The sequence below is a fragment of the Gossypium hirsutum genome, chromosome A10 (assembly GCF_007990345.1).
Source record: "Gossypium hirsutum isolate 1008001.06 chromosome A10, Gossypium_hirsutum_v2.1, whole genome shotgun sequence".
Taxonomy (NCBI): Eukaryota; Viridiplantae; Streptophyta; class Magnoliopsida; order Malvales; family Malvaceae; genus Gossypium; species Gossypium hirsutum.
In genome coordinates this window covers 117,756,940-117,776,419 of record NC_053433.1, presented here as the reverse complement: position 1 = coordinate 117,776,419, position 19,480 = coordinate 117,756,940, and the positions used below count along the sequence as shown (strand labels likewise).

The window sequence follows — 19,480 nt, the reverse complement described above, 5'->3', positions numbered from 1 at the left end:
TTTGAGTCTATTTAGGGTTTGTATTTTTAAATTTGGTCCCTTAACTTTGTTTTTGTCCATATTAGTTTCAAAATTCGACAACTTTTTTTTTTCAATTTGATCTTAAACTTCGATTTTATTAAAGTGTAACGATGTAATACTTTAAGATTGTACCACATCATAACTTAAAAAAAGAATATATAATCTAAAAATACAAAACAAATAAATAAATTATTAAAAATATATAAAAATATATAATTTTTAAAAAATTCCAAACGATGATGCGACACAACTTGAAAGTAGCACATTATCACACCTTAACAAAATCCAAGTTTAAGAATTAAACTAAGAAAAAATGTCAAATTCCATTACTAATGTAAACAAAAAAAAAAGAAAATTAGGGATTAAATTGAAAAATTGTAAAATTCAATAATTCAATTAAAGGAATAAATATATTTAAGAAAAAAAAAGAGAAAGTAGACAAAATAAGACCAAGTCTATAACTAAGATCTAAGAAATTTGATTAAATAAATGTTGTTTGACCAAAAAATTATTCCATATTTTTGGAATTTTATTAGCTAAGCCAAAAATTATAACTACTCTGTTTGGAATTTTGCTTCCATTGACAAAATCATAAACGGCAAAAAATTAAATTCTAATTGCGAAAAAAAGAGAGTCAAAAACAATTTAATTATTAATTCGGTTCAACTTCACTCTCTCGTTTATGCGCGTGCAATGTAAGGAAAAAAATCTTTGGAATCATCTAAACTTGAATTTATCAAAGTTTCAATTTAATCCCTATTTTTCACATTAACTTTGAAATTTGTTTTTTTTTTCAATTTAATCATTAAACTTGGATTGAGTTACAATGACATGACATTTTGATATTGTGCCACATCATCAATTAAAATTTTTGAATACATATAAAAAAATTTATTAAAACGCTATAAATATGTGATAAAAAAGTAAATTTTAAAAAACAAAAAATGATGTGACACAATTTTAAATTGCCACATCATCATATTGTAATGGAGCCTAAATTTAGGGGTCAAATTGGGAAAAGCTACCAAATTTCGATATTAATGTGGAACAAAAAAAGCACTTAAGAACTAATGTGAGAAAAATTGTTAAATTTAGAGAGTAAACATTATTTTGTCTTTCATATAAAAGAGCCAAAACATAAATTTCCCCTAAATGTATTTCTTGTTTTTTTTTATTTGTATATATAAAACAGTTTAACCAAAAAATATTTGTTGCATAAACTAAAACACATCAAAAAAGGCAAAAACATGTATTGCAATAAATAATAAGGGAAGTTAAAAAAAAAAAAGTTTAACACTTACCAAACTACAATCTTAAAAAAGGTTAAAATATATTATTAGTATTTATCTTTTGACAAATTTTGAGTTTAGTTCTGTTATGCTTCTTCGGTTTTGGATATGTATCGATATGGCAAGTCAACTGAGGATGTAGCTCTTACTCTTCATTGTCTGAGTAGTCATTAGATGACCCGCACTTCGAATGGCATGCCCTTATTCAACCCCTAATCTCTTTGGAAGGATTCTAGTCACCAACTTTTGAGGATAAATTGTTCATCCCTGTGAATGGACCATCTGCTCATTTCAGAAAGGTCTCATCCATCCGTCTTAGTGAATATGTCACCTGCTCTTCAAGGCACCTACTTTTTTAGTACAAATACTCTCCTGTTGTGGACACGCCTTTTAGGTCACCAAATCCTACCTGAACATAACAACCCCATATCACAACTCAAAGTGAATGACATAACGAGTCCTATCACATGCATCCCCTCATGTATTCCATGATAATGACTTATTGGTAATGGATTCACCATGTCAGCACTACCAAGCATAGGACCTCCATTGTATATACCTATCAAGACGATGAGAAATGGATCAACCTTTAAGTATACATAACTATGTTTTAGCCCATAGCCTCCTTCCTACCTTTACATATCTCCATCGACTTTATGCGTTGTTGGGTGAATGACTTTTTTCATTACCACTATATTCTTCCCCGTACTTCTTCCCTTGTTGATATCCTCACCAACAAGTCTTTGCACTTAAACCATGTTTTACTATCACGTATGCTTACAAAGTCTATAATAGATTGCTTTTGAAGTTGATTGCATGTGTATATTGATAATGAATTTTAATGGAAAATATTAATAGTACGAATTATTGGACTAAAACTTTTAAATCGATAAAATGTATAACCTTTTAAGTACATAAATTAAATCATTTAAATATCGGGAGAAGTCAAATAAGATAGGGGCCTTGAAATGACATATAATTAAAGGGGCATTTTCAATTTATTTTTTCTAAAAAAATTATTAATTCAATTTAGACTCTTTTAAATAAAAAATTTTAGCGTTCCCTATTTAAAATTTTATAACTTTATTTCGATTTTTTCCTTATTAAAATATAAATGTTGGTGACATAATTTAAACTAATTTGATGCTTTGACATTAAAAATAAAAAAAATCCAAGCATTTTAACTAAAATACAATCAATAAATAAAGAAAATGAAAAAAATTGTTCATAAACAATTTTTTTAATTAGAAAAATTAACAAATTTGATAAAATTTAAGATTAAAAATGACTGAATTTTAGTTTAAATTGGTAATAGGTAAGCGCAAAAGAAAGTAATTTCTCCACTGCCTTGTTCCCTAAGAAATCGGATCGTGAACTCACGCGCCACTAAGAGAATGGTGTTTGAATTATCTCCCAAACCCAATATTCAAATTTAGTCAAACCCTAAACTCCGACACCGACGCCGTATCATCCTTCTTCCAACATATATATATATAAAGAGTAAAAGAGATGAAAAACATTCTCTTCTTAAAACACTCAAAAAACGAAAAAGAAAAAAAAAGAAAGATTCAAAATTCTGTTTAGTTTATTTGGAAGATTTTCTCTCTAACCAAACAGAAGGGAAAAGAAAAGAGAAAGGAAGGAGAAGAAATGTCATTGTCTCTAATAATTCCTAATTCTCCCATTTTCTCACCAAAAAAGGTTCCTTCAATATTCTGCAAATCGGACGGTTCTTCTTTCTCGTCTTCGCCTCGGACCAACGGTTCTCAACAACCACCGTCGTCTCCGTTGTCTCTTTCGTTATCATCTCCTAAATCGTCTCTCCCTATTTCTTCGACACCGCAATTTCCTTCTTCTCCGTTGAAATCTCCGTTGTCAATTCGTGTACCGAAGAAACAGCTCTTGTTCGGAACAGATGTGGCGCCGGTGAAGAGGAAAAGGCCCGGGAGGATTGAGATACCGACTTCGATGGCGGTTCAGCTTGGATTTGCAGCGGAGACGCCTAGAGGTGAGGAAGAGGTGCAAGTGGAAGAGGAAGGATATTCTGTTTATTGTAAGAGAGGGAGAAGAGGGAAAATGGAAGACCGCTATTCAGCCGCCGTTAATCTTAACGGTGATCCTAAACAGGTAACTTTTTTTTTTCTTCTAATTTTGTTCTTTGAATCAAAATTTACCGTATATTTTATATATTTCTTAAATGTATCGAAAATTCAAGGTCTTAACATGTAAAAATTGTTAAGAATTTTGTGTTAGGATCGAAATAAAATCATTTTCCTGGATCATTTTATATATTTCTTAAATGCATAGAAAATTCAAGGTCATAACATGCAAAAATTGTTAGGATCGAAAAAAAATTATAATATTTTACGGGGTTGAAACCACAAATTTATGTTGTATTAGAAGGGTCTAAATTGAATTAACAATATTTTGAAAGGGGCCAAAATGGAATTTCTTCATTTTTAACAGGCTTTCTTTGGCGTTTACGATGGGCATGGAAATTCAAAGGCAGCTGAATTCGTGGCAAAGAATTTAGATAAGAAAGTAATGGAGGAAGTATCAAAAACATGTGAAGATGCCATTGATGGTGCAATTAGGGATGCATATTTATTCACGGATATGGATTTTCTAAAGGAAGATGTGGGTGGTGGTACTTGCTGCGTCACGGCAATGATTCGTAAAGGCGATCTTTTCGTATCAAATGCAGGCGATTGTCGTGCTGTTTTGAGCCGAAACGGTGTAGCAGAGGCTTTGACAAATGATCACCACCCTTCAAGGGAAGATGAGCGAGACAGAATTGAAGCTTTGGTAAATCTATCATTCCTCTTTGTTCATCTTTAGCTCAAATTCAAATTTTTTTTATTACATTTGTGATTGAATTTTGTTTTTTGATGTTTAATTCGCAGGGTGGTTACGTTGATTGTTGCCATGGTGTTTGGAGAATTCAAAGTTCCCTTGCTGTATCAAGAGCCATTGGTGATAAACATCTTAAACAATGGGTGCTTGCTGAACCAGAGACAAAAATGTTAAAAATTAAGCCCGAGTGTGAGTTTTTGATCCTGGCATCAGATGGTCTTTGGAACAAGGTAATTATAATCTAAAACCTAAATTGTTCTTATGATTTTCTTTTGACCCCCACTGATGATCCATTTTTGAGCTGTTATGTGTTGTTATATGGATAGTAGAGGATTCCTAAATCCCATATTTTTGGAATATTTGACCGAAATTGTTCATATAACCTTCTTTTGAACCCCATTAATGATCCATTTTTGAGCTATATGTGTTGTTATTATGGATAGTAGAGGATATGCCCAAATCCCATGTTTTTGGAATAATCTAATTTATTAAATTGACATTGTTCATATAACCTTCTTTTGAACCCCATTGATGGTCTATTTTCAAGTTACCATGTATTGTTATTAGGATAGTAGGGGATTCCCTAATCCCCTAAAATCATGAATTAAATAGGAAATTTTATTTCTGATTTTAAGGGAAAAAATTAAGGAAAATCTTACTAATTTAGGTCAATTAGTGATTCTTGTTTCCAGATCTTTTGCAATTAACCATTTCTCTCTATTTTTTTCATTGTAATGTTGGATTGAACTTTGTTTTTTGGTTTGCCTTTTCAGGTTACTAATCAAGAAGCAGTCGATTTAGTTCGGCCTTTTTGCGTAGGTCTCGATAAGCCTAAACCATTTTCCGCTTGCAAGAAGCTTGCCGAATTATCATCATGGAGAGGTTCATTTGACGACATCAGCGTGATGGTAGTTCAGCTACAACATTTTCTCTTCTGACTCGTCTAAATTCAATAGCAACGGAATTGAAATTCCACTGTTATCGTGCTGGTAGATCTTTTAGATTATTAACACTTTCGAAAATTGCTTCATCCATTATCCTTACATAAAACAGGAACCGTTGGCAGCAATGTTGGTGGGTTTAACTAGTTTTGACGTCAACATTGCCCTGTCTTTCTTGCAGATGCAGATCATTATGGTTTCAGTCCCTTTATTTGTGAAATTTAATATTTAACCCTCTTTTAGTTTTAACATAATTTGATCGTCTACTTTTGTAAATTGTAATGTTAGTAGTAGATACAAATTGGTAATACCATTAGTCTCCTTTTTTTTTTCTTTGGACCTACTAATAACATTACAATACAAAAATTAAAGTGGAGGATCAAATCTCAAAATTAAGAATAGTTGAAGGGCTAAAAGTGTAAATAAAGGTAGTGGAGCACTTGTAACAGCTATTCATGGTCAACCTTAAAAGTCGACTTTTTGTTAGCTTTTTTTTGGGTGGCCATCATTTTAGCTCTAAATTGTTCCATAGTCAAATGGAATATATGGGGTCACATATGGGCAGCTGGCTTTTTGTTCTTCTTCAGGAAGGGATGAATAATGATTTGTTATTCAATACTCTTTATCTTTTAATTTAGTAAATTAATAATATGATGAGTTTTATGTGATTCATGTTGCCTTTACTTTGTCTACTAAATATTTGTTATTAAGATTAATCGAGTTTTAGTTCAATTGATTTGTTATCATAATAAAATAATTTGAAAGATACGAGTTTATGTCTTTTAAAAATATATAACTGATTATTTAAATAAGTTAATGTTTAGTATGCATATCTGTCAATCTTGCCTGAGTAATGGGGAAATTAATGGCCAAATGAGCCAATTAATTTTTGTTGTATACCTCTCTCATAGCGCAAATAATGGCGAGATCTCTTCAAAATAACTCCATTTTTTGGGTGGGTTTCAAAAGCAGGTCTTTGCTATTAGAACTTTGGGTCATATTGACTTTTGGTCAAGTCATTTGGGTTTTAAAACTCTTGATATAATTCGGGTTATTCGGGTTATTTGATATTGAATTCAAGTTTCAAATTTTTTAATTTTATTTATTTTTGTTTGAAATTTAAATTGTAGATTAGATTATATCGGATTTGAATTAGTTAAATTGAATTTTCAAATTTAGATTAGAATGATCAAGTATACTAGTATTGTATTTTAAGGGTTGGTTTACCATTGAGATTGAAAAGTACCGTGATAAAATGATTTTAAAAATTTTGGTAGTATTTATTACTGCTATTTATAAGTGCTTTCGGAAATAGATAATGATGTTGTAAAGTAAAATATTTAATAAGAGGATAAAAATATAATTTATTGAAAAACACTCTTCCAAAAATAGATTTGAAAAACTGTTTTTTATCAAAAATTTTATTCAAATTTATGATTTGGGTTCTTAATCTAAATTATGGAAACTTCGACTTCCGAAATAGTTCTTTGAATTCTAAAATATTAAAATGGGTCTCATTTTCTAAATTAAGTTTTAGATATTATTTTCTTGCCATTAATAATAATATTTTAAATAACAAACAACTTTAAACATCATACATTAAATTATAATTAAAATTTGAAATTAAAATCTAAATACAAATCACAAAATAACATAATTGCATGCAAAAAAAAAACAACTTTTAAAAAAATTATTATAAAAACATATTTTAAATATAATTTTTTTATATATTTAAATGACATCAACGACTTTAGAAGCCAAATTATTAAAAGTTGAAAATAACACATCAAACCTTGAAATGACATCATATTATATATCATCTCATATATATATAATATAAAAGAATGTACGAGAACATATACTGCAATAATATTTTTGAATTTTTCTACGAACATATGAATTTATATATTACTTTTTTTAAAATTATTTTAATATTATTTATTCCAATATGAAAAAACAATTTATGTTTTTTTGTATACTTTTATAAAATTTTAAACAAATCATTTAAATTTAAAAATATTTTAATTAATCCACATGATCACAATAAGAGAACTAATATCATATAAGTACGGATTAATCTATGAATACCTTAAGTTGACGTTACTGTTATAGAACGTGGATTCAAATGTATTTAAATGCATAATATAAAAATTTAAGGGGTTTGTAAGTAATTTAAACATTCTATAGGAAAAGTGGAAAAATTCGGGGTCGGGTCATTGACTCATTTACCCGAATCGTCCTATAGCAATTATTATTTCCACGTCATTCTCACTTCATAGTGATATTTTTTTTGTATGTTTTTATATATATTTAATAAAAACTAATAAATAAAGAAATAACTTTATTTTTTATAACATTAAATAATTTAAATATTATAAAAATATTAATTTTATTACTTTTTTTATAAAAAATTGAAAAAATAAATTAGTAATTATTTAATTTAATAAAAGTTAATTAATTAAAGAATTTTACTTTAATAAAAACTTTTTTATACAATATTAGGGATAATAAATGGGTAACACGATTCAAACTCGTGCCAAACAGGTCTTTGATAACAATTTTAAATATCGTTTCATTTAAGTTAAGACTTCACTTGTTCATTTATCGATTTTTGTCATACTTCTCGATTTTTATCTGTTTTGAGCAATTTTTAACTTAATCGATTTAACCCCTTTATTTGGGTTAACATAACGATCGATTCTCAGTCTAGTTAGTCAGGGCGACCAATCTAGTCATGTTTCAAAAACACACGTCACATCATCAAGTCTTTGATGGGATCCAATTTTATGTACCAAAATAAATTTAATTGTCAAATTCAAGTACCAAAATAAATAAATAAAAAAAAGTACATGTACAAAAATAGATTTAGTTACCAAACTTAGGGTCAAAAAATATATTATCCCTAAATATTGGTGGTGTAATATAATTTTATTAATAATTTATTTTAACTAAGAAAATAAGATTACTATATAATATATTTTTATCGAGTGCCTTATATTTGATCTCTCTCTATCTGCTTCTTTCTCTCTTCTTTTCCTCATTTCTTCAACAAAATTCAATCTCCAAGATTTTTCAACTGTTCTATTTTGAAATCTCTGGTTCAGATCTCTTAGTATAGTTTCTTTATATTTTTTTTCCTCTTTTTCTTTCTCAGTGGCAAGCTTTCAAAAATATTCAATCTCAGCCGTAAGATCTGCTCTTGATTTGTCGATCCGAGCCACCATGGCGGCCGCTAACGCTCCAATCGCCATGAAAGAGGTCTTAAATGTAAGTCTTCTCGTTTCACTCACTCTTCGTTTCGATTCGATGGATTCTTTTTTCAGCAAATTAATCTGAATTATAAGCGAATATTAGGTTTTTATTCATTAAGCTTGAACGAATACTTCCTTGAATCTCGTTAGGTTGAATAGTTGTAGAATCTGCTTAGATCTGCTCGGAACTTTGTGTTTTATGTATTTGAAAGATAGTGAGAATTTCGAGTGATCTGAAAAGATGCCATTTTTTTTTTGCAGTTGCCAAGCATTGGCATTAGTCCTCAATTCATCACGTTCACGAATGTAACTATGGAATCTGAGAAGTATATTTGTGTGAGGGAAACGGCACCACAAAACAGTGTTGTTATCATAGACATGAACATGCCGATGCAGCCGCTGAGACGGCCTATTACGGCGGACTCTGCTCTTATGAATCCAAATTCTAGAATCCTCGCCTTGAAAGGTTGATTTTTGTTACTATCAGCAGTTAGTTACTATTATTGGATTACGTGAATGTTATCTTTTAATAGATTGTGTTATGGATTCGAAGGATGCAAATCTGATATGTCCATTCTCTTTGGTCTTGTTGGACTTTTTCCTTATGTTGTTCGTTTGGTCTTTGGCTGATTGAGAATCTAGTTATGTTAGAGAGTTTTTTCAATGGAAACTTGTTTGAAATTTCACTTAATACTTGTGGTTGTTGGTTTCCTACTTTCTTTTTGCTTTCTGATATGAACAAATGAATGTCCTGCCAGTTAACTGTAAGGATCCTGCTTACAGATTTATAGGGTTTGTGAGCTATAGTGTTTCTTAGTTGTTAAAACTTTTCTACTCTACTGTTTTATGGATAAATTGCTCGGGTTTCTTCGATTGCACTACATTTTTGTTTAATTTTCCTGGATAAGCTCGTTAGCATCACTCGGTGGTGCTCAGTGCATTTAAATTTCTTCCTACTGCAGAATTTGCTTTGATTCTGTCCAATGAGATATGGAAACTACGCTTGAATTGCCAGTCATGAGGTGCTTGGCATACTTGTAAAGATAGTATTTTTAATGGAGAAAAATTCAATATCTTTTAATGCTATTATTATTTTTGTATCCTTTGACATTGTTATTTATCTATTGTTTATGCTCATTAGCTTTGGCATTGCTTTTATAGCTCAACTACCAGGAACGACTCAAGATCACTTGCAAATATTTAACATAGAGCAGAAAGCAAAAATCAAATCACATCAGATGCCTGAACAGGTGAAACTTATCTGCTGTTTTATTATTATTATTTCTTGCAATGCTTCCATTTTCTGTCCATAGTATATTCATTGTTTTTCAGTGATTGTTAATAGCGTACTTGATTGCTGAGCTTAGCAAACTGGCCTTGGTTCATGTTCAGGTTGTATTTTGGAAATGGATTAGCCCAAAACTGCTTGGCTTGGTCACACAGACCTCTGTGTATCATTGGTCGATTGAAGGTTAGATGTTATTCTGGTGTCTTTTCTAGTATCATAGACAGTTGTACTTTCTTCAGTTCTTAGAATTCATCTTTTTTGAATGTTCTCATATCCATTGTATAAAATTTCTTTGACTTTATGTTCCTCCTTGCATCTTACCCCTGGCAGGTGAATCTGAGCCAGTTAAGATGTTTGAGAGAACAGCTAATTTAGCAAACAATCAGATAATAAACTATAAATGTGACCCTTCAGAGAAGTGGTTGGTTTTGATTGGAATTGCCCCTGGTGCACCTGAGGTATGTTTGCCTATTAGTGCTTTCTAAAGGTGATTATTTTTGCATTGAAGAGGAAGTTGCTTCATTTGTATTAATGTTTTGGAATTTGAAAACTGTGACATTTGAAGTAACATATTCAAAATATTTTGCTAAGCTAAATGAGCCTAAAATGTTCTTCATGCTGCTTTGGTTGCTATGTTTCCTATGGTTGAAACCGCCGAAGTGAACTCTGTGAATTAGTTTATTGATTTATCTTGTCTCTTGTGTTGTCATTTTGGGCTTGCATCCCTTGCACCCCTTTTTAGTTCTCTCTTTTCCCCATTCTGTCTCTCTATTGTTGGAAATGTTGTTCCTTGCATAGTCGTTACTATGAAGAAATTCTCTCTTTCGAAAACCACCTCTGTTGCCACTATAAAATTCTGATTTTACCCTACATGTCTTGTTTCATTTAGAGGCCACAATTGGTCAAGGGGAACATGCAACTTTTCTCTGTGGATCAGCAGCGTAGCCAAGCTCTTGAAGCACATGCTGCTTCATTTGCACTATTTAAGGTAAGGGCATTTCTTATACTTTATTCACTACATATTATAGATGCTGATCTAACAAGTGGCTTATCATATATGCTTGGTTCTGCTGAGCAGGTCCCAGGAAATGAGAATCCATCTATTCTTATTTCGTTTGCCACCAAGAGTTTTAATGCTGGCCAGATTACATCAAAGTTGCATGTAATTGAGCTGGGTGCCCAGCCAGGTCAGTTTCCTATCTCCACATTATATATGAGGGGTTACTGAAGGTATTTTTTAAATGAATACAAAAGAAATAAAAAGGTTTTCCATAAACTTTTCACATGATAAAAAAATTCAGAGTACAATCAGAAAGTACTTTGAGTTCTGGCAAGTTAAGTTGGTTGGGACACTACTTTGCAGTATATGTTAGGTTTTAGCTCAGAAACCTTAAATTTGTATTTATTTCAAGCTCTAATCACAACCAAGACTACTCCAACTTAGACTTTTAAGGGTTTTGTGTTTAATAATGAATGAACCATTCTTGAATAACTATAATATTTTGTTGTGTGTCCTTCACTCAATTATATATCCTATTTTCTAACAGAATATATATTTGCAGGTAAGTCATCGTTTTCTAAGAAACAGGCAGATCTATTCTTCCCGCCAGATTTTCAAGATGATTTTCCTGTCGCCATGCAGGTATCTTTAGATTCAGATTTTGTTTACATTATTTGCAAATTGTTTATTTTTGTACCAATAATGAAACAATTTTCTGTTAATTGGCAGATATCCCACAAATATGCTTTGATTTATGTTATCACCAAACTTGGGCTGCTGTTCGTTTATGATCTGGAGACAGCGACTGCTGTTTACAGAAATAGAATCAGTCCAGATCCAATATTTTTAACCTCTGAAGCTTCAGCAGTTGGAGGGTTTTATGCCATCAACAGGCGAGGTCAGGTGTTGCTGGCTACTGTAAATGAAGCAACATTAGTGCCATTTGTTAGCGGTCAAGTATGTTTTTGTACCTTTTCTTTTCTGTTTTCTGGTAAACTAGACATACTAGCTTGATGATTCTTTTGGGTTGTTTGCTGTTTCAGTTGAACAACTTGGAGCTTGCTGTCAGTCTTGCTAAAAGAGGAAACCTCCCTGGTGCAGAGAACTTGGTAAGTGAACTGATTTGTATATTTTCTGGTGTGTTGTTTGTGAATGTTTGCATTATCAATTTTTAGTTGCCAGATAATAATATCCAAGGGAATAATTTTTTTTTAACTTGGGGGGGGGGATACTTTTGTGGTAACTTCCTTCTTGGATGTGGGGTTTCTTCAATCTCACTGATATGCTGAGATTGAAAACATGCTGGCTTTTGTATCTTGATTTACTTTAGTGGCCTATTTTCTGATTGTCTTCTTATTGCATGATTAGAGTTAGTGATGCTGCACCTTTGTTAACAGTAATGGTGACTCTGTAATCTTGGATTTCTCAGGTTGTCCAACGTTTTCAAGAGTTGTTTGCTCAAACTAAGTATAAAGAAGCTGCTGAGCTTGCTGCAGAGTCTCCACAAGGGATCCTTCGCACTCCTGATACGGTTGCCAAGTTTCAGGTTTCGTTTTGCTTTCTTTATCATTTAGATACTTGTTATTGTGTACTATTCTGTTCATTTTATCTAAAGCAGAATCCATTACTTGATTTCTGCAGAGTGTTCCCGTGCAAGCTGGGCAGACTGCACCACTGTTGCAGTACTTTAGTATCCTTCTAACAAGGGGGAAGCTCAATGCATTTGAGTCATTGGAACTATCTCGGCTTGTGGTAAACCAAAACAAGAAGAACCTTCTGGAGAATTGGTTGGCTGAAGATAAATTGGAATGCAGTGAAGAATTGGGTGACCTTGTGAAGGTTTGATTTTTTACCCACTGGAATAGTAGTCTATCAGTAATTTATTCAGTTTTATCTGAATTTAAACTTCAAGAAAATTGGAAATGATTTGACACTTTTTTTGCCGTATTCTAATTACAGCTTCGTTTTTGTTGTAGACTGTGGATAATGATCTTGCACTGAAAATATATATTAAAGCAAGGGCAACTCCAAAAGTTGTTGCTGCTTTTGCTGAACGTAGGGAGTTTGACAAGATCTTGATTTACTCAAAGCAGGTGATTACTACAATATTTTTTGGCATTTTCTGGAGTGATGATATCTGATCTCCTTTTTCACAGCATAAATTTTTTTGTGGGTGGGGTGGGGTCAAGTATTTCTCCTGCTTGTTCTTTCTATTTCAGTTATTGTATGCGTCAAATATTCATGACTGAATTGTTTTCCTCAGGTTGGGTACACTCCTGACTACTTGTTCCTTTTGCAAACAATTCTCCGTACAGATCCACAGGTTTGTTTCTGTTTTCTCTACTTTTTATTGTTTGAGGTATTGAAGCATGTCAAATCATATGAGCAATATGTGCTAAATCTCCTTATTAAAGCCTATTAAGTCAATTTTTATGATTGTTCTGTTTTCTGAGTAGAAAAACATTTTTATTGTTTGCCTACTGAAAGATGTTAGTATTATGAACCTTTCGACTGGATTGAATGTGTGTAATTTTCATTTACTAAAAATCTTTTTGGCAGTGGATGAGTTATCACTTGTTTTACTTGCAGGGAGCTGTTAATTTTGCATTGATGATGTCTCAAATGGAGGGAGGCTGTCCGGTTGATTACAACACCATTACTGATCTTTTCCTTCAGGTCTGCTGCTTATAGAATTGTTTGTGAAAATTAAAATCTTTTCCTGACGAACACATGATATTTGTTTTCTTTGGATTTCTTTCTTTATTTTCAGAGGAACTTGATAAGGGAAGCTACTGCATTTCTATTGGATGTTTTGAAACCAAATCTACCAGAGCATGCTTTTCTCCAAACAAAGGTTATTTCTTTGAATGCTGCTTGTTAAGCTAGTCTAATTTTGTTTTATATTTTCCTTCTTTCTTGAAATAATGTACTTAGTTTAATAACAATCTTTTCTCTACAGGTCTTGGAAATCAATCTAGTAACTTTTCCAAATGTTGCTGATGCCATTTTAGCAAATGGAATGTTCAGTCACTATGATCGTCCCCGAATTGCTCAGCTTTGTGAGAAAGCTGGTCTGTATATCCGAGCTCTGCAGGTATCTTGTTAAAACTAGTACTTGTTGCATTATGTCTGATTTTCTATACTGCTTTAACAGTATATTGATATCCTTGATTAAATGTAATGCCTTTTCTGCAGCATTACTCTGAGTTTCCAGATATTAAACGTGTCATTGTGAATACACATGCTATTGAGCCACAGGTACAATGATGTCCACTATCTTTATCTCTTGATAAAATTAGAGACTATAGAAGCTTGTGACATGTTTTTAACCAGACTTCCGTTTACAGTCACTTGTTGAGTTTTTTGGTACTCTTTCACGTGAATGGGCTTTGGAGTGCATGAAGGACCTCCTACTGGTTAATCTTAGAGGCAACCTTCAAATAATTGTGCAGGTAAGGGATGTTGTCTGATTGTACTCTAATTCTTTTAGAGATTGCCAAATGTTAAGTTCTGTGTCTCTGCAGGTTGCGAAGGAGTATTGTGAACAGTTGGGTGTTGATGCTTGCATAAAACTTTTTGAGCAGTTTAAGTCGTATGAAGGATTGTACTTTTTCCTGGGCTCATATTTGAGCTCAAGGTAAGTTATTTAGCAAATTTGGTTTCCTTCAGTTGATTGCTTAGAGCATAGTCATTTCTAAGCTTACTAAGATGTTTATTTCTGATTATGGGACAGTGAGGACCCTGATATACACTTTAAGTACATTGAGGCAGCTGCTAAAACCGGACAAATAAAGGAGGTTGAGCGCGTGACCAGGGAATCAAACTTTTATGATGCCGAAAAGACAAAGAACTTCTTGATGGAGGCCAAACTTCCGGATGCTAGGCCATTGATTAATGTTTGTGATCGATTTGGGTTTGTTCCGGATCTCATTCACTACCTCTACACAAATAATATGCTCCGTTACATTGAAGGTTATGTTCAGAAGGTTTGTGATATTTCTACCTATTTATCTATTTAGTGGCATACTATATGACTTCAATTTGAGCTCAAGTAATTGAGAACTTGTTTGCTTCTTTTGATAGGTGAACCCAGGGAATGCTCCTTTGGTAGTGGGCCAGTTGCTAGATGATGAATGTCCTGAAGACTTTATAAAGGGTCTCATTCTGTCTGTCCGTTCTTTGCTTCCTGTTGAGCCTCTTGTGGAGGAATGTGAGAAGAGGTGAATTTTTTTCGGCATTTCTTGTCCTTGTTGCCACCTGTATTACTCTGTGATTCTAATTTTTCGGCATGTGATTTCCAGAAATCGACTTCGTTTACTAACACAGTTCTTGGAGCATCTTGTGAGTGAGGGAAGCCAAGATGTGCATGTCCACAATGCTCTGGGTAAAATAATCATTGACAGCAATAACAATCCAGAGCACTTCCTCACTACCAACCCTTACTATGATTCTCGGGTTGTTGGTAAGTACTGTGAGAAGCGTGATCCCACCCTGGCTGTTGTAGCATACCGAAGAGGACAATGTGACGATGAACTTATAAACGTCACAAATAAGAACTCCTTGTTTAAATTGCAGGCTAGGTATGTAATTATTTAGTTTATTTCTGATAGGTTGATCATACATCCTATGTTTTTAAAGTGGCTTAATTGTCCATCACCCTTTGATCACAGGTATGTTGTTGAAAGGATGGATGGTGATCTTTGGGAGAAGGTTCTAAATCCCGAAAATGAATATAGAAGACAGCTGATAGATCAGGTTGTATCGACTGCTCTTCCAGAGAGCAAGAGTCCCGAACAAGTCTCTGCAGCTGTTAAAGCTTTTATGACAGCTGACCTGCCCCATGAACTTATTGAGCTTCTTGAGAAGATTGTACTCCAAAACTCTGCATTCAGTGGGAACTTCAATCTACAGAATCTTCTTATTTTGACGGCGATTAAGGCAGATCCATCTAGGGTTATGGATTATATCAATAGGTTGGATAATTTTGACGGACCTGCTGTTGGAGAAGTGGCCGTTGAAGCCCAACTGTATGAAGAAGCTTTTGCGATCTTCAAAAAGTTCAACTTAAACGTGCAGGCCGTCAATGTTTTATTGGACAATATCAGAAGCATTGATCGGGCTGTGGAATTCGCATTCCGAGTTGAAGAAGATGCTGTTTGGAGTCAGGTTGCAAAGGCACAACTGAGGGAGGGGCTGGTGAGCGATGCCATTGAATCTTTTATTCGCGCGGATGATGCTACCCAGTTCCTTGATGTTATCCGAGCTTCCGAGGATGCTGATGTCTACCCTGATTTGGTGAGGTATCTTCTGATGGTTAGGCAGAAGGTCAAGGAGCCCAAGGTGGATGGTGAACTTATTTATGCCTATGCAAAGATTGATAGACTTGGCGAAATTGAAGAATTCATTCTCATGCCAAATGTTGCTAATCTTCAAAATGTTGGTGACCGCTTGTTCGATGAAGCCCTATACGAAGCTGCAAAAATAATATTTGCGTTTATATCTAACTGGGCCAAATTGGCTGTTACACTGGTGAGACTTAAACAATTCCAAGGTGCTGTTGATGCAGCACGAAAAGCAAACAGTGCAAAGACATGGAAGGAGGTTTGCTTTGCTTGTGTTGATGCAGAAGAATTCCGATTGGCACAGATATGTGGTCTTAACATCATCATACAGGTGAGTTTACTTTCATATGAATCACAAATTTTTGGAACAAGAAAGTATGTAATATGTGTGTATGACTGTCCACGATGATTTTGACCGTTGTGTTTGTTGATTTTTTAGGTGGACGACTTGGAAGAAGTTAGCGAATACTATCAGAACAGAGGATGCTTCAATGAGTTGATCTCTCTTATGGAGAGTGGTTTAGGACTGGAACGTGCACATATGGGGATCTTTACTGAACTGGGAGTTTTGTATGCCAGATACCGTCCCGAGAAGCTTATGGAGCACATTAAATTGTTCTCTGCTCGTCTCAACATTCCCAAGCTGATAAGAGCTTGTGATGAACAGCAGCACTGGACGGAACTTACCTATTTATACATTCAATACGACGAGTTTGACAATGCTGCAACTACCGTGATGAACCACTCTCCCGAAGCATGGGATCATATGCAGTTCAAAGACATTATAGTCAAAGTTGCTAGTGTTGAGCTATATTACAAGGCTGTCCACTTCTACTTGCAAGAACACCCTGATCTCATAAATGATATGTTGAACGTGCTCGCACTTCGTGTGGACCACACTCGTGTTGTTGATATTATGAGAAAGGTTTGAATTTGGATGAAAATGATCGAATTTTGATATAAAGACTATTGACTTGCTTAAGCATTATTTTAATGCATTTTGGGTTGGTTATTTCAGGCGGGTCATCTGCGACTTGTGAAGCCTTACATGGTTGCTGTTCAGAGCAACAATGTGTCAGCAGTAAATGAGGCGTTGAATGAGATTTATGTAGAGGAAGAAGATTACGATAGATTGAGAGAATCTATTGACTTGCATGATAACTTTGATCAGATTGGCCTTGCACAAAAGGTGAAGTACTGTTAGTTGTGTTTTTGTTTGCTGTTAGGTCGGTTTCTGATTTGTTTCCAAATTGCTTGAGCAGATCGAGAAACATGAGCTGCTGGAGATGAGGCGAGTTGCTGCATACATTTACAAGAAGGCTGGCAGATGGAAGCAGTCCATTGCATTGTCAAAGAAAGACAACCATTACAAAGATGCAATGGAAACAGCTTCACAGTCTGGTGAACGTGAACTTGCCGAGGAGTTACTTGTTTACTTTATTGAACAGGTACCCAAACTCATCCCTAAGTATTGTGTTAGACCTTCTCGTTCAACCGGTAGACCTATTATGTTAGTCTGGTCTGTTCTGCTTGTTAACTGTGCCGGATTACATGGAAAATGAAGTTTTTCTTCTATTATCACGGTATTGTTGCTTCTTGTTTAAATTGGATATAATTTCATCGTCGATATTCATTTTACAGGGTAAGAAGGAATGCTTTGCATCATGCCTCTTTGTTTGTTATGACTTACTTCGAGCAGATGTCGTTCTCGAGCTAGCCTGGATTCACAATATGATCGACTTTGCATTCCCGTATCTGTTGCAGGTGATTGCTTTGATTCATACTTCTCATTTTATGCCCATTTGGTTTCAATTGTTTCTTATTTTGGATACATTGTGTTGGAACCTTATTTGAGTCCTGTATTTCTCCAGTTTATCCGTGAATATACCGGCAAAGTCGATGAACTTATCAAGGATAAAAGCGAGGCTCAAAAGGAAGTAAAAGCCAAAGAGCAAGAAGAGAAGGAAGTGATTGCACAACAGGTAAAATTATACTAAGAAAAATTGAAGCGACAACTTTACCAGTTTGCCCTTCCTCGGATTATAATAAATGGCCTTTGTTCATTGCAGAACATGTATGCTCAGTTGCTACCTCTAGCCTTACCTGCACCACCAATGCCTGGAATGGGAGGAGGTTTTGCTCCACCACCACCACCCATGGGAGGAATGGGAATGCCGCCTTCGATGCCAGCTTTTGGTATGCCACCAATGGGCAGCTATTAAGCCTTAAGAACATGGTTTGTTTTTTATTGAAGATTCTATTTTTAGGAGAAAAAACCGTAGTTCTTATCAATTTGGAATAATATGCTATTTTAGTGTTTTTTTTATTTTTTATTTTGGAGGGATGTGATAATGATTTTGTAGTTTGCCCTCATTATTTTTCTCCTTCTTGGTGGTAGCAAAAGAGGCATTTTTTGGCTGCTAATATACTAGAGACTAGAGAAAGGGTAGTCTAAGGGTTTCATGAATATTTGTATTTTTGTTATTTCCTTTCCATTTCCGAATTGATCTGAGTATATATATGAAATGATACATTTCCATGTCATTTTTATCCCTTGCAAATTGATTTGATATTAGTAAAAGTACTTCCTATTCTAAAAAAAAATGCAAATTAGTCCATATATGTATTATCTATTAAAAATTAGTCTCTATATGCTAGAAGACTAAAATGAAGTACACGTGGCATATCTATTAGTTTTTAACAGTAAAAATAGATAAAATTATTTTTAACAAAAATAATTAATTTGCTTTTTAATTTAATTAATTTACTTATTTTTAGATAAAATGATAAAACGTAATCAGTTTTTAATACAACGGTTTCCTTAGTACTTCTAAAATAATGCTGTAAGAATTATATGTTTTGTTAGCGAGTCACTCTATGCATTTAGACATGGTGTTGTCTATGGCTCGGTTTGTATTCAATCGAATTTGAATTGAGTGGTTTGGATGATCTCAACAACATGCATTATTGTCTAAACTCAACTAAATTTAAATATATATATATATATATTCGAAATTCATTTATATTTGTAAATATTTAATTCAAATATATTTAGATTTGATCATATTTAATTTTTAATATATATTAAACAGTTATATTTTTATTAAAGATTTAAATATATGTTTAATAGATAGATATCATAGTATTATATATTTAATTTTTATATAACATAAATTACATTATGATACCATATTATAAAATAATAAAACGGAAGTTATTATTTCAAATGAATCTAAGTTTTGAAATTTGAAGTTCATTATTTTTACCGCTGTTTAGCAGCAGAGAGGGCGGCTTCCATGCATTAAATTGCTGGACGAAACACTTCGCGACTAAATCCATTTTGGAGCATGAACTTATGTCTTCGCATATTTTCATTGTGTTCCTTGCCGACGTCCATTGGGGGAGAAGTAGACCTGTCAACTAACACAGTAGAGTTTTTAGACTTCCAAATAAGGACGGGATTGATAAATATCCTATTGATATATAATAAAATAT

The 19,480-nt window shown here is 33.4% G+C and overlaps 2 protein-coding genes across 2 annotated transcripts; both read left to right on the top strand.

The window, feature by feature from the left end:
• Positions 1 to 2,776: 2,776 nt before the first annotated feature.
• LOC107936352 (probable protein phosphatase 2C 25) lies at positions 2,777 to 5,772 on the top strand. Its single transcript, XM_041078408.1, has 4 exons — positions 2,777 to 3,437; positions 3,777 to 4,115; positions 4,214 to 4,393; positions 4,937 to 5,772. Exons 1-4 carry the CDS (start codon positions 2,961 to 2,963, stop codon positions 5,099 to 5,101), a joined length of 1,161 nt encoding a protein of 386 aa, XP_040934342.1. The 5' UTR covers positions 2,777 to 2,960; the 3' UTR covers positions 5,102 to 5,772.
• A 2,296-nt stretch (positions 5,773 to 8,068) lies between these two features.
• On the top strand, positions 8,069 to 18,529 carry LOC107936361 (clathrin heavy chain 1). The gene is made up of 30 exons (XM_016869071.2): positions 8,069 to 8,371; positions 8,617 to 8,821; positions 9,517 to 9,605; positions 9,748 to 9,826; positions 9,974 to 10,101; positions 10,533 to 10,631; positions 10,722 to 10,830; positions 11,206 to 11,285; positions 11,373 to 11,600; positions 11,687 to 11,752; positions 12,073 to 12,189; positions 12,285 to 12,482; positions 12,620 to 12,736; positions 12,907 to 12,966; positions 13,233 to 13,319; positions 13,414 to 13,497; positions 13,603 to 13,737; positions 13,839 to 13,901; positions 13,991 to 14,095; positions 14,168 to 14,280; positions 14,377 to 14,629; positions 14,727 to 14,863; positions 14,945 to 15,223; positions 15,314 to 16,316; positions 16,425 to 16,910; positions 17,004 to 17,174; positions 17,248 to 17,433; positions 17,627 to 17,749; positions 17,857 to 17,967; positions 18,055 to 18,529. The coding sequence occupies exons 1-30, from the start codon at positions 8,327 to 8,329 to the stop codon at positions 18,205 to 18,207; spliced, it is 5,109 nt and encodes a 1,702-aa protein (XP_016724560.2). The 5' UTR covers positions 8,069 to 8,326; the 3' UTR covers positions 18,208 to 18,529.
• Positions 18,530 to 19,480: the final 951 nt, after the last annotated feature.

What these genes read in the sequence shown, in the direction of transcription:
- LOC107936352 (XM_041078408.1), top strand. Translation starts at nt 2,961, where the DNA reads ATGTCATTGTCTCTAATAATTCCTAATTCTCCCATTTTCTCACCAAAA. An exon ending in TTAACGGTGATCCTAAACAG is followed by an intron (nt 3,438 to 3,776) that starts GTAACTTTTTTT and finishes CATTTTTAACAG; the next exon opens with GCTTTCTTTGGCGTTTACGA. An exon ending in GAGACAGAATTGAAGCTTTG is followed by an intron (nt 4,116 to 4,213) that starts GTAAATCTATCA and finishes TTTAATTCGCAG; the next exon opens with GGTGGTTACGTTGATTGTTG.
- LOC107936361 (XM_016869071.2), top strand. Translation starts at nt 8,327, where the DNA reads ATGGCGGCCGCTAACGCTCCAATCGCCATGAAAGAGGTCTTAAAT. An exon ending in CTTCATTTGCACTATTTAAG is followed by an intron (nt 10,632 to 10,721) that starts GTAAGGGCATTT and finishes TCTGCTGAGCAG; the next exon opens with GTCCCAGGAAATGAGAATCC. An exon ending in GTCTTAACATCATCATACAG is followed by an intron (nt 16,317 to 16,424) that starts GTGAGTTTACTT and finishes TTGATTTTTTAG; the next exon opens with GTGGACGACTTGGAAGAAGT.